This window comes from Spea bombifrons, chromosome 3, assembly GCF_027358695.1.
Source record: "Spea bombifrons isolate aSpeBom1 chromosome 3, aSpeBom1.2.pri, whole genome shotgun sequence".
NCBI lineage: Eukaryota > Metazoa > Chordata > Amphibia > Anura > Pelobatidae > Spea > Spea bombifrons.
In genome coordinates, this window is record NC_071089.1 from 5325001 (window position 1) to 5340432 (window position 15432).

At 43.0% G+C, this 15432-nt stretch overlaps 1 protein-coding gene across 1 annotated transcript in view; it reads left to right on the plus strand.

Annotated features, from left to right (window-relative positions):
* Positions 1-12869: 12869 nt before the first annotated feature.
* The window catches only part of ALK (ALK receptor tyrosine kinase), a 59808-nt gene continuing 57245 nt past the window's right edge, over positions 12870-15432 (plus strand). Inside the window, exons 1-2 of the mRNA XM_053459112.1 lie at positions 12870-12962; positions 13861-14019. Of these exons, the coding sequence (XP_053315087.1) occupies positions 13914-14019 (106 nt within the window). The 5' untranslated portion in view covers positions 12870-12962; positions 13861-13913. The remainder of the gene's footprint in view (positions 12963-13860; positions 14020-15432) is intronic.

The following is a 15432-nucleotide window of genomic DNA, read 5'->3' on the forward strand; positions in this document are numbered from 1 at the left end:
CTTCCGAGTTCACACACGATTGCACGGTCAGCTTAAAGCCATAGGAGGTACTGATGCCGACCGTCTCCGTGTGCAGGCCCAGGCGTTTCTAAGAGGGCCACTTTATGCAAACACATTGGAGTCTACCTGACAGGTAACCCTACGGGAACAAAGAGCGTCACCGTGAGAAAAGGGTCCTTCCCAGGAAGATGTCCCTACTGTTCAGAGAATGCTGAGCTCACAGGATGGATGCTATGGAACTTTTATCTAAATCCAAGAGATGGAGCACTGTATGTGTCTTGGACACGTACGATAGAATTCTATGGAGAGCAGCCACTTGGTGCAACATGTTGCTCTTAGAAGGTGGACTCTTGGAGATGGTACAGATGTTGATGGCCAATGCACCTAATAGTAGACAATATGTAGCCACGTGGAATAAAGGGACAACCTCCACTGCCTACTGTAGAGTAGACCAAAATGGCTCCTTCTTCTCAAGAAAGCATGTCTCTTTGCACTTTGGATTTAAAACAGTCCCTGTCTCATCCATGAAAAGGCACTAAGATAGACATGTTCTGTATGTTGAGTTAGCATGCAGCACACGGTAAACACGCAAGTTCGCGGAGACCGTGCGATCGTTGGGGACCCTTCTTCATACTCTACAGCCCCTGCTTAGATTGGACAAATTATAGGAACCCAAAAGCAGAGCTCTGATCCATGCGCTAAATTGATGAATGCTGACTATGTTTTTTTTTTTTATGGACACGCCAGCGATTAGAACTCCATAGCGAACGTAAGAGAAATATCGTGGCATTTGGATTTTGCCAAGGTTGAACTGAACCAATATATTATTTTTTTTGAGGCTAATGTGAAACGAAATTAAGACAAGTGCTACGTGCTTAGAATTAACGCTCCGTGACTGCGGAGTCCTTTTAATGCACTCGGTATCCACTAAAACCGAAGCATTTTAAAATATAAATTATAGCGCATGCTGCACATGGAAATGGGTATGTTCCGCAGTCATTTTTACAGCCACAATTTATAGGATTATTACACTTGGCAACTGTCAGATTTCGACCTTGAGTCTCAGGGTTTTTACTCCAATTCTAGGAGTTTGGCCAGACTTTTAAACTGTCTACAGAGGAAGCTGCATGTTATATACACATATTATATATATACATATTCCCGGGGACACATGGGGATTAAGCACCCATGGCCTTCTCCGTCCAATGACGATGCCTGAGATTTTCTCTGCTTTTCACCCCAAGTCTCAGGGGCTCAGCATAAAATGGGGAGATTGGGGTTCTTAAGCTGTTGGCATAGTAACCAGGACATAGATTATATTTCCCAACCAGAACATTTATCATATTAATGGCGGAGTCCTAGGTTGCTCTACCCCTTTAAGTGTCAGTGTGGCAACAGGAGGAACCCGCCAGGTTCTCCATTTTGAGTCCTGGCAGGTACTTGGCAACCAATCAGGAGCGGCTAAAAAGTAAGTGACATAATGGAGGGACCCCACTTCAACTCACTTCAAAAACCTAATGTCTTTGCTGGGACTTGTAGTCCAAAAATTCAATATTAAGGTTAACCCCTTAAGGACAATGGGCGGTCCCTAAACCCATTGAAAACAATGCATTTTGAGCCTGTACATGTACGGGCTTTGTCAGGTACCCATGAACCCCTGTATCAATGCTGAAATTGCTCTTATCTCCGTTTAAAGGCCTCCATGAGTCTTGCACCAGTTAGACTGACCCATTATTGTGTCAAGGGGTGATGTAGATTTTGCATTTGTTTTCCCGAAGCTATTGAGAAGTTCTTTAACATCGTTTTTTTTTCGATTAGACTCTGCACTTCTGCTGAAAACCAGGGACTCTCCGGTCTCAGAGGCAACTGTCATGACCGGCGTAATGTATCCTTCACCCCTGAAGAACTCCTCCTGCGAGGTAAGTCTGGGCAATAAGATAATATGGGAAGGGGGGCTTCTCAAGAGCATGAAAAGACTGTTTAGGGGGTAACGGTAAAGTAACTACGTTACAGTAGTAGACGTTTTGTCGTTGTGGGGGTGATGGGTCATTCTTTATGGAGTTGGTGGAACATACAAATATTAATGGGACCTCCAAAATATACACCCCCAAATAATGGCACCATGACACTTGGGGCTAGTGATCAATTATTTCCAGGGATTTTGTTTTATTCCTAGTGTGGCCCTCATGGTAGAACCCAGGCCAGGACTGGTAATAAGGCACACCGCACAAATCCATAACGGGCCCCTGAGCTAGTACCTGCTAAATCCCATGAGCCACGGGCTAGTAAGCCAGATGTTCTGCTAGCCATCTGAGTGCCTGAGGTTTGTGGGAATTGTAAAAAACCACAGCAGGAGGAACATCAGAAGGAGCAAATCAGGCTTCTTCTAAAAAGCACCAAGGTAACGTTCGCTATCAACGTGGACACCGGGGACAACGTCCGTCCACCGGAATAATTATTATACGGTGTCGGTGGCGGCTTGTTCCCACTCGCTCGGCTGTAAATCTCAAAGCTGATGTGTAATTAAGCGCGTCTGCTCGTTCCCTCTAAAGAACTCGATTCTCAAAAGGTTCCTCGTGGCTGAAAAAAATTCTGTTTCATCTCGTCCTCGCGGTCCTCGACCAAATTTCTTTTCACTTACTTAACGGCGGCTCGTGAGCAATTCTTGTTACAATTCTCCGGAGGCACTTATTGCGGTTATCTAAATGAGATATATTGAGGGAGATTCAAAAGTGTGCAGACAGGCGATCGAGGATATGAAAGGAACGCAGTCTGCCGGGATAGGACGCCTTTCCATTATTTATTTGCATAACCTGATACGCCGTTTGCAGATTTCATCTTGTGTTTGAGACGTTTCGTATTTTTCTTTTATTATAGACGGGTCAGGCATATGGTTACTAGGGGCGGAACAGCAGCAGACAAATGGAGGGGGTGCAATTTTAATTGATCTACCCATGCCGGGGGTCTAGGGAGGGAGCGCAGTAATGCCAATCGCTGCCAATCCCAGTGGCCTCAGTAATGGGCATTTGTGGAATATTTCCAGATGCAGACAAAGATGCAATCAAAAGGATACCCGAGGTGTACCTTTGGTCCGTTCCCTACAGCGATCCTTATGACCGGTCCTCATTTACAATAGAACCCGGCTGAACTATTAGAACGTTGATTGCCGGGTACATTAGAAGCTCGGAAACATTGGTGGTGCCATCATATACCAGGGTGCGGTGGTGGAGCTGGGCCTGGCTCTTCAGATCGAGAAGCTTTAGCCAAAGTTGAGCGGAGTTGGCTGAAGGGTGTCCTCCGACGCTGGCATACTGGGAACATTCTAAACGAGTGGACCCTAAGATTCTTTAAATATTATCTCTTTAACAGCCCGTCGTGAAGATTCTATGTCGTGGCTACCCAAACAGCTCTAATACAGGCCCTCATGGAAACCTTGACTTGTCAAGATACACTTAAATGAGTCACCTGTATTCAAGCAGGTATATAAACCATAACTGGTAACTCATCTGTATATGATCAGATCGGCCCCATTCGGCCCCCGTCTAGTCGCCCGTTTCTCCTGCTTTTAAGACTCAGAGCTTAATCAGTCGTTGGTCTCGTCTTAGATTCAGGAGCCGTATGTCTATCCCATGCATGGTTACATCCCCTCACTGTATTACCCTCTACCACTTCTGCTGGGAGGCTGTTCCACTTACCCTCCACCCCCTCTCAGTAAAGAGGATGCAAAGAACTCTTAAGAACACCGCAACAACTAAAAGGATGAAAAGTAAACCCCATGCATGTTTTATAAGGCGTTCTTTGGAGACCGAGGAGCATTCCTGGTCACAGCGGAGGCAAAAACCTCCTCGGTCAGCATGAAGTGGATTTTATGTTTCTTTAACAAGGTCCACAAGAACCGTATTAAGACTTCTGGCTACTTCCAGGCAGATGTTAATGTTTCTTAGCATCTAAGCACTTGCTGCCGCTGATAAAAGCCCCTCTGAACATTGACGTGATTGGGGCTACTTTTTTTTTTATTATTCTGTGTTTTTTCAGCATTAATTAGCTTCAAACGACAGATTTAAGCATTAATTATTTAATTTACAAAATCCATAGGGACTGTTCAACCTCAGAGAACCCCTTCTGTGGTTGATCGTGGCAGAATCAGTATATATAATCGATTTCTTGAAGTTATGTGCCCCCCCCCTCAACCCTTACAGAGGCTGCCTGAACCAATAAACAACAATCAGCAACTTAACGACAGGGGAGAGATAACTGAATGGGAAGACCAAGTGCATGTTTGCCCCCCATGGTATAACACAAGGAGGGTCTCTAATACATAGAAATGTATTTAGTGTAGAGGACTGAAACCACAAATCCAATTAGAATCCAAATAGACCCCATCGGGTAAATATATGTGAATGTATCTGCAGTTAATTGTTATATTTCCCATCTTGATAATTAGTTTCTAGACTAGACTAGGCACTAAACCTATGAAAAACACACACACATATATACGGTATATTATATATATATTATATATATACTGTATAACAAGTTTGAATAAAAATCATAGTGATTTTTATACATTAATATACAGCATTATACTTTAATATACACAAATTACTAGCCGTGCAGCACAAATAAGGTTGCCGCCGTAGGGACACTTGAGATAATAGATTGTAAGCTCTCTGGGGCAGATCCCTCTTCTCGTTCTGTACGCCTTGCATGCTAATCTTGCTGTCAGATTGGATATTGTCTCCTTACAGTAATAGCGCTATGGAGTGCGCTGGCGTTCTATAAATTAATATAATTGAGTATGGTGTGGCCGAGTGTGATATGTGAGGCTGAGAGTGATATGTGAGGCTGAGAGTGATATGTGAGGCTGAGTGTGATATGTGAGGCTGAGTGTGACTTGCTTGGCTGAGAGTGGTGTGTATAATAGTATGTATTAGTGAATAGACCCCCATACACTGCCTTGGGGTCTAGACATAAAGCCATACATTAAAGTTTGTCGTTCTTCAGCCTTTGAAATGCCTTAAAGTTGTTTTGATCAGAAAATAAAAGAATCCTGTCTCGTCTCGTCTCCTTACATGATGGATAAGCATCTAATCTGTCACTGAAGCTCTCAGCCTATCTGTTTCCCGGAGCCCCGGGCTCTGTATACACCATCCAATTCATTATATACATTCTGAACGCAGATCCTTTGTGGCTGGTATACAGGACTGGATCCGGTTCTTCCGTGTCTGATCAGAAATCGTATTAAAGCTGATTTGGGCTGCCGACTTGATACACCTGTGCGTAAGGATCATTTTTTGGGGTTGTAGTCACATTCAGTGTTTCACAAGCACGTCACCAGGGCTAAAAGAGCTTTTTTTTCCACAATTTGGTTCCAAGGAGAAAAATTTCTCCCATTCCTTATAATGAGCATCCATCAGACTGGTCACTCCATCTGTCCCGGTTTAATTTGGTCAGTCCCGAAATCCCTGAGGCCCTTTTTTCTCCGCCGATGCCTCCTCTTTTCTAGGAGCTCAGAATGTTTGCTGTATTTTAGTATTAATCCAAACGAATTCAAAATATATACATATGAAAAATGAAAGGACAATCTGTACTGTGATACAGCGTCATTACTAAAAAATAAGCTTTTTGGCAGACGGTATTTATTCCCTCTACCCATGCAGACAGCGGAGGTGTTGGGGAGACGTTTCATTCGGGCAAGAGCTGACGTCCTGACACCCAGCCCTCCTCTGAGTCGCCCGAGGCGAACCGTCTCCAGGCAGCTGAAGACGCTCCGGCAGGCCATCAATTATTTCCAATATGTCTGTCTATCCGTCTGTAATCACGTGGAATTTAAGTTGATAAAGGGGGGGGGACTGCAGGACCTGCACTGAATGACATAGAAGGAACTGATTGTTTTGCTGTATTTCCCATCTAGGGGGAGGCAATTTAGCGACGCACAGAAATGCAGCGGGGGAATGCTTTACCTACTGGGAGGTCTGGGTGCTGCTACCTTTTAAATGATTATTATTATTATTATTATTATCCTTTATTTATATAGTGCCAACAGTTTACGCAGCGCTTAATACAATACATAAATTCAAGGGATATGACAAGACAAGAATTGACAGACTAAGACAAACCGATACATTTGGTGGAGAGAGCCCTGCTCGCAAGCTTACAGTCTAGAGGGAAATGGGGTGACAAACATAAGGCACAGAGAAAGGGTGAGAGGTATTGTGGGGGTATCGATGACAAGGAAGTTCTAGCAGCTAAGATGGTGCGGCTTCTCTGAAGAAGTGGGTTTTTGGATGTTTCTTGAATGTCGGGAGGGAGGGTGAATTCTGAAGGTTCCTTGGGAGCAGATTCCAGAGATATGGGGCAGCTCGAGTGAAATCTTGTAGATGGGAAAAGGAAGAGGTGATGAGTGAGGAGGAGAGCCTTAGCCCATGGGAGGAACGTAGGGATCGAGTAGGAGAGTATTTGCTAATGAGGTCAGAAATGTACGGAGGAGCAGTATTATGGATGGCCTTATATGTCAGTACCAGGATCTTAAATTTAATTCTAAAGGTAATTGGGAGCCAGTGGAGGGATTCACAGAGGGGGGAAGCAGAAGAGGAGCGACGTGCAAGGAAGATGAGCCTATGTGAAAGGGGCTGGGCAAGCGGTGCTTAGGGGTGGGGCTAGTGTCAGGACAGCCTTTAGTGAATGAGAAGTGGAAATGGCCAAACCCAGTTCCTCTAACTGGAAAAAGACAAAAACTGACCCAGAGACCCAAGAAAACAGGGCTTCACTTGGAGACCCCGGGTCAAACCCAGAGAGTTCCCATGTATGTAAATCATGCTGTCACTCAGCACATTGGCTCCAACCAGTAAACGCCCAGAACTTCCCAGGGTTTGCCCCAACGGAGATCTCCCTCATCTTCTCCCGAGAGGAGGCAGGGCAAGCCACACATGGACTGATACTGAGGCCGGTTAATCAGCTCTGATTCCCGTAGCCTCCATGTTTATCCTACACTCATACCATCAAACATACTGAGCTCCTAGAAAAAAGGGGCATCAGAGTAGGAAAGAGGGGCAGGAAGGAGGAAAGAGGGGCAGATGGTAGGAAAGAGGGGCAGAAGGGAGGAAAGAGGGACATCAAGGGAAGAAAGAGGGGTAAAGGGGAGGAAAAGAGGGCGGATGGGAGGAAAGAGGGACATCAGGGAAAGAAAGAGGGGAGGAAAGAGGGACATCATGGGAGGAAAGAGGGACATCATGGGAGGAAAGAGGGACATCATGGGATGAAAGAGGGACATCAGGGGAAGAAAAAGGGACAAAAGGATTTGAGTCTCAAAGTTGGACTGGACAGAATAAACACTTGATGAGTTATACTTTTCAAGAGAGTTTTAGAATAAAAATGTTTTTCTGGCACCCCATGTCCAGCCAGCTACTAAAAATACTGCTTCGTGGGCAAAGTTTTAAATAGATTTTACATCAAAAAAAAAACATCACAAGATAAATGTATTAAGCAGACAACGTCGGATAAAAAGGCTTTTTAAACAACAAGATCATTTAACCAGATAACCTGTTCTGTTGGACCAATTAATAAAACGTCTCCTCGGAGGTGAGGAGCACTAAGCACCATGAGTGATGAGCGCGTCGGAATAGATTATGAGAAACACGGATGTTTGGAACGCAGAGCTATTTATCTTCTCAACTTCTAATCACGCGGAGATCATTTGCTGAACGCTAAACACCGGAATGGCCCATTAGCTAACTTTTTCCTCCCCTGTAAATTGATATCTTCTGTAATGCGGTTAATCCTCCTTCAGACGGCAGCTTTAGCGTAAATTGGATGAAGAGATTGCTGTCGCTGATAGGACTTTATAATAATAAATAATTATTAATTACATAGAAGCTTAGGGTTAATGCTTCCAATAAAATATTAATTAATCAATTAATTAACATTTTAAAAGATCTGTTACCAAACGTAGAGTATTTATGATAAAACACGTCCACTTACACCTACCCCCTAACATTCTAAAGGGGCAAAAGGGAAGAATTTGTTTTAGGGGTGTGGTTGGAGGTGTGGCAGGGGCGGGGTTACACCAAAGATTTAAAAATGACTATGAGTCGCCCGTTACTCCTTCTGTAAAGACTCAAACCTTAATCAGTCGTCGGTCTCACCATAGATTCAGGAGCCGTATGTCTATCCCATGCATGTTTAATACCCTCACTGTGTTACCCTCTACCACATCTGCTGGGAGACTGTTCCACTTATCTACCACCCTCTCAGAAAAGAAAAACTTTCCTACAATACATCCGTATTACATATATTTCAATAAATTTTTGGTTTCGAGTTTCTGCGTCTTCTTCTGAGAAGATGGGCCACGCAGCCCACTTTCCCCTCCTGACCGGCTTCTCAATGAGGTTATACATTTGTAGTTTTCGAACCAGTAAAGGAAGGTTTTTAGACGGGTGCTCAAAGTGCCCTCACCGCACGTACCTTTAGAAACCTCATTTGGTTTGTTAAAAGTATTAGAAAAAAAAGGCTGCTTTATGGGCTATTGATCAATTATTTTTTGGCGACACTTTACCGCTGATATAATTTTTAACACATTTTCAAGGTATTGATCCATTTAGTTCATTAATAACCATCCGGCCCATCCGGCCCGCCCAAATACAGTACAGACGTTTTTTTTCTCAGCGGCCGTTATAATTGATTTGGAACTAGTAATGATTTTGATTGCTGATTCAAGTTGCCTTTAATGTGACGTTGAGTGTAAGCTTTTGGGACAACTCAGGTATATGCTCCAGGCCTGTTGCAAAATGAATGCTGAAGTCTCTCTATTACATTTGCACAGACATTTACGGTGGGCTAGAAACCCAAGTTTAGGGTAACACATAAACTTTACTTATTTCCTGTATTTCCATGGCTAACACGGTATCGCTCTCCGCTTCTATGGCAATCGTAGGGGTATATTTACTGTATACAGTAATGTCGGTCGGCATCTGCAGATCTGGAGCCGCCGTTGCTGTCAGTCATGTGATATTTTGGGTGACTTTCCCGGCTCACACACCACACTGAGCTGATGCTTTATGGCGATGCTAATGAAGTCCATTCCTCCATAGACTTTCATTAGTCAGAGAGTAATAAAAATATGATGGATGTTAGTGGGACTTTTATAATGACTTCTAATATTATAAATATATTATAAGGATTATAAACTACTGTAAAGCCAAAAAAAAATACAATAATTTACTAATTTCATTATTAATAATTTTAATAATAATAATGGTTTGAGGGAGCCTTTTTAGGGACAACTAGGTAAAGGGACATCAGTATCAATCATGATCTATAGACAAGGATATCCGGTTCTCCCTGTGCTTGGTCTACAGTAGGATTTCAGTGAAAAATGTTGACCATAAATTAGTTTTTTATAGAAAATAATGTTTATAGATTTGTGAAAACTGCTCCAGTCAATAAAATGACCTCCCCTTTTTTAGACGGTAATGGGGGTTATGGATATACCTTTGATTGTTTGGAATTTTGCCAATGCGTTATCCCGCCCGAGGAGTCCAGCGCTTCAGCTGTGATATTAAAAAAAGAATTGCGTCTGGAATTTTATTTATAATTTTTTTATTGGCGGATACCTAGGTCCACAAAAAAAGAATAGAAATTGTCTATTAAGGAGAAATTGTTTGGTGTCAAGTTCAGGAGAAATCCGATTGCCTGCTCTGCTTACATCAGCTTTTGTCCCAAGTCTATCGTAACCTGATTATGGAAGTTGTGCTGTGTTGTTTTTTTTTTGTTTTTTAATGTATAGTGGAACATATGGAGATATTGGAGTTTTATTTTTTATTTTATATATGGAGATATTGGAGTTTTATTTTTTATTTTATATATGGAGATATTGGAGTTTTATTTTTTATTTTATATATGGAGATATTGGAGTTTTATTTTTTATTTTATTTATGGAGATATTGGAGTTTTGTTTTTTATTTTATATATGGAGATATTGGAGTTTTATTTTTTATATGGAGATATTGGAGTTTTATTTTTTATTTTATATATGGAGATATTGGAGTTTTGTTTTTTATTTTATATATGGAGATATTGGAGTTTTATTTTTTATTTTATATATGGAGATATTGGAGTTTTATTTTTTATTTTATATATGGAGATATTGGAGTTTTATTTTTTATTTTATTTTCTGTTTTGCTCAGTTCCAAAAACCGTCTTTTTGATAAATAGAGTTATTATAGATTTATTAGAAATGTAGACCGTGCATCACGCCTTTTCCCAAGTTTTTAATGTTGAGTTGAAAATTCTACCTCCGTGGTGTCACTGTGCACCCATTTAGTTAATTTCCCCCGTATTACATATACATTATACAGGGCCAGCTCCCCTTCAAACATAAGTAGCTTGATGGAGTAAACCTTTTATAATTTACTAAGTAGACACAAACATTTCAATGTTAAATTCTCCACCAACTCCCACTTTAGTAAATATAGCTTGATTGTAGTTATGGGATCCTTGGTATATATATATATACAGTATATGTGCGCAGGAGTGTTTGTGTACTGTATAAAGCCTTTGCATTTTTATAAGATACTGTATAAAAGGCACCTTTTACCGCTTATCATATCTTTTTGGTGCCGATCAGATAACTTCCCAAGAGCTCCCCCTCTTCTAACGCACATACCCACACATAAACATTCATGTTAACACACACTTACACATACACACTCATGTTAACACAACTCCCTCTAACACACACTCATGTTAACACACACTCCCTCTATCACACACACTCAGGTTAACACACACTCCCTCTAACACACACTTACACATACACGCTCGTACTAAAACACTCTATAAACTATGGATTTATACATACATACATACTTACACATACACACTCATGCTAACGCATACACGTACACTTACCCACTCACGCTAACACACACTCCCTCTACTAATACACACTCACACTAACACACATACATACAGTACATACTCACTCCATACCTAACCCTTACACACTCTCTACTTCCCTCACAACTTAATTACCCTCTCACTACTTCCTTTCACCCTCGCTCCCTCCCTTGTAAAATGGCATTACAAGTTCCTGCGTCCAGTGAGTGGGTCTGTTCGGATCAGCCTTTTTTTTCCAAAGAATTTTGGAGCATCCCCTGCTAACGCATCTCGTGTGATGTCATAAATTGTCAGGCCGCGGGAGCAGAGCGGTGCACCGGGAACATATTAAGAAAACTAGAGAAATGTACATTTATTTTAAAGCAGGAGTAGGTTTTTTTAACATATATATACAAGAGTAGGACATCATTTAAGTATTTAGAAAAGTTGGAGAAAAAACATGTAGGTGGAACAGCACCTTTAATCAACGGGTTTAGGGTTTAATAGATGCCTGAAGATGGTAAGTTTTATAGCACGGTAACAACTTGGCTTCTTTACTTACCGAGGGAAAGGGAATTACCCTCAAATGTTGAATAAGATGAATTTTAACCCTTTCTTTTTTCTTACCGTTAGCTGCGGATGTCATTTTTTCTGGAAGGGCTCCTACTGGGGAACATCTCCGTCCTGTTGTTTGATAATAAAACTGGGAAGGCAAGAAGCAGGACTTTGTGGCATTTTTCCAACGGGGAAGGACTGGGGATTTGGCAGCCTATGGTTTTGTCTCTGCAACATGTGATGGAGAGGTAAGAGTTAATCCGTAAAGATAAGACTTAATCATCGGCAATGAAAGTAATCATTATGTATTCAAAAATAATTGGTAGAAGTTATTCTTTTATTGTTATACCTTTTATTGGACCGATTTACAACAGGATACTGCGTTCAAAGCCCATTGATGGAGCACATAAAGGATCCAGCTAGAGTGGAAAGATGACAGGAAAACATAAATCTTCTGGTAGCCATCCAAAGCCTTTAAAGAGACACTCTAGTGTCCCAGGGAGCCCCCTGGTCAGTGAATGCATTTGAAAGTATGTTGTAGGTACATTCATAGGAATTCATTTAACCTGCCAAAAAAAGGAAAATAATACTAACCTTGGAAGGAAGCTGCAGCTCCAGAGCTGTAACAGAATAACCCCTTTGTAGTCACATATTTCGTGCCATTATTGGCTGCTCGAAATAGCCAATCAGTGTCAGCAAAGTGCTTCAATTGAAATCAATTGGGGCTTTTTGCGCATGTATACGGGGGTCTCATTAGACCCCCACCTCACCCGAAATGTTTTCTGAGCTAAGTAGCAGTAACCATGTCAGGATATTTTTTGGGGTGAACTCCTCCAAGGCACATAGTTGGAGTGTGGGGAGAGGGGCAAATGCATGTAGGGGATTCTGTAGACCCCCCCCCTTTACATTTACAAGGGGGGGCACCACAAATATTTAAATGGATCTGCCACGTACATTGAAGTGTGTATGATAGCTGGAGTGTCCCTTAATGCCACCCTTGCCAGCTCTCCCCTGTTCTGTAGATCGTTTCCGAGGCACAAACATTATTTCGATACGCTTGTAACATGTGTAGCATTAAGAGGTAGCAGTCAGTGAATCAGAAAAGGTCTCTGTCTTTCACGCCTTGGCGACCAACAGGAAAAAAAACTAATTCCAAAAATGCATTAAACATAACAGAATCCAAATTAAATATTCTATTAAGGAAGAAGGCTTCAGTAAAGAATGTGATTCCCTTTTAATACAATTACCATGTGCTTGTTGTTCCTCCCCGATTTTGAAATGTGGACAGAATATCATTTTCATTCAATTCCGCTAATAGGTTTTATTACGTTCTTCTAAACTAAGTTACAGCTTCGACTTCCTCGGAATGAAGGAATCGCTGTGTTCTTTAGCACTAAGAGAGACATTAAGCCTCCTTCTTGCCTCGTCCATACGCAGGTTTTGGCTGGGAATCCGTGCTTCTTGGTCCAAGGAATCAGATGCTGTTATTGCCTTTGACAATATTTCGCTGAGCCTGGGCTGCTACCTGACAAGTAAGTGAAATAAAATGTAAGGGATTCCATTATCTGTCACATAAAATCTAGATTCCGCTCCAGAAGCTATCAGCGCCTGCCCACGGCGCCTCTTACTCCAGATTACCCGTTCCTCCTGATTTTGGCAACTGGCTCTAAATGCCATTTTCTTCTATTAAAAGCCAAGAAACATTGTAACAACTGTATCTGTCAATGTGAGGCCATATCAGTTATCGGTGATTGTTTCCATGCCAAGAACACTAAGTTTGTGTTGTTTTTGTAGGCCCTGTCTATGCGCTTTTGTCCCTTCCACTTCCTCTGGTGCGCCTGCTTCTTCTGCCCATCCCCCACCCACTTCAGCCTATACTACACATGCCCAGCATCACCTTTCTATGCCTCACCCACTTTATCCCATCATACCCATTGCCCACCTACTTCTCATCCTGCCCGTGCCACTTTTACCTCATCTGCCCATATCCCACCCTCTTCTTCCTAGACCTACCCATGCCACTCCTTCATCTGCCAATGCCCTGCCCACTTCATCCCATCCTACCTATGCCCCACCCACTTTATATGGGCATGCCAGTGCCCCACCCACTTTATCCCATCTTACCCATGTCCCTTCCATTTCCTCTGGCCCTGCCCCTCCTGATTCATATGCTAATGCCCCTCCAACTTCCTTTTATCGTAACCATGCCCTCCATCATCATCATCCCATGCCCACTCCGTTCATCCATGATATGGCCCTGCCCCACACACTTTATCCCATCGTATCCATGTCCCTTCCATTTCCTCTGGTCCTGCCCATGCCCCTCCTACTTCATCTGCCCATGCCCCTCCCACTTTCACAGTTAAGTAATTCAGTTATGTAATATAAATATTTGCCATGGGGTTTAATGTGGCCCTTATTACACTTTAGGTAATGGAGAAACGCCTCTACAAATCACGTCTTACCTATCAAGCAATCTCTTAATGGAAAGCAGCAGCCAGAAGCGAAACAACTCTATAGAGAAGCTTCCAGAGGAGGAGGACGAGGAGGACGACGATCATGGGCATATGCCCCAGCCGTACCCACCAGGTAAAGGGTTATGGGGTAGCCGCAGCCTTCCTGGCACGATCCAATGGGGGCTGCCATGATGCCATCAGAAATCTTGGGGCCCAGTACAAGCCTAAATATAGGGGCCCCTGCCCTGTCCCACCCATGCCCACCCCCACCAGGTCCTAAAGCTTGCAATTGCTCACCAGGCCCCAAAGTCCAGAAAGGGGTCACAGCTCCCAGACACAGAAAGTGGTCCGCTAGGGTCTAGTCCTGAGTAGCCGGCTATGGGGGCTCAATCTTGGGTTGCAAGAGCCAGCGATGGGGCTTTTAACAGATCAGGAGGTCAGGTCCCATACTTGAGTACTTGTTGCAATAACCCCCCCCACCCCCCACAACCTTTTAATTTCAGCATAAACTTATAAAGCGAGAGATCTTGGTGCTTATGAATGCTGTATCGTTTGGATAGGAGTCATATATACTATATTTGCTCGCAACATACCTTTCCATATAACTATTGTTGTATTGCTGGGTCGCAATAACCAATAATCCAAGACACCTATCCTCTCATGATATATGTGCTCTATGACAGGGCTTGACAAATTTGTTTTAAATCTACGAGCCAGGACTCCTACACTACACTCACACTTTGCCCCAGCACTTACACTTTGCCCCAGCATTTTGCCCTGCACCCACACTTTGCCCAGCACTCAATCTCACACTTTGCCCCAGCACTCACACTTTGCCCCAGCACTCAGCAATCACAGTCCTGCCCAGACATACCCAGGTTCCAGCATGTACTGGCTGACTTGGCATGATAGGAGTACATGTTGAAACCTGGCTTACTGCCCCCCCCTTGTGTATTGATGCTGCACATCACTTAGAGCCCCTGTGCCATGCTCCTCCCCCGACTTACACAACCATGCTATCACACACACAGTCATTCATATACTCATTCATACACTCATTCATACACCCTCCTTCACCCCCTTACCTGCACTGCAGATCTCTCACACGCAGACTTCCATAGGGGCCCTGCTGCTTCTCTCTCTGTCTCTCTGCATGAACTTCTCTTGTCCCGCCCACTGGGAGGAGGAACAGAGCAGTCATGTGACTCCTCTGGTTTCCTGCTTCCTGTGGCCTGCACAGGAGACGCTGCTTGCACAGTAAGACGCACAGTTAAGCAGTGCGGCCCCTGCGGGGATTATTTTTGGCCGTTTTTTTTTTATTTTGTTGAAGATGTGTTTCGGCCACCGGTTTGGCTCACAAACAGCTGGGCGCCAGGACAAAATTATCAGTCGCCATGGCGACCTGGCGCCTGGGATTTGTGGGGCCCTGCTCTATGACATGAGAGTAAAAGCCACAGTTACAGTTTGACATTTTTGAAAAATAAGGATTGCTCAACACATTGTTATTTAATAAAAAATACTAATTAACCCAGATATAATTCAACAA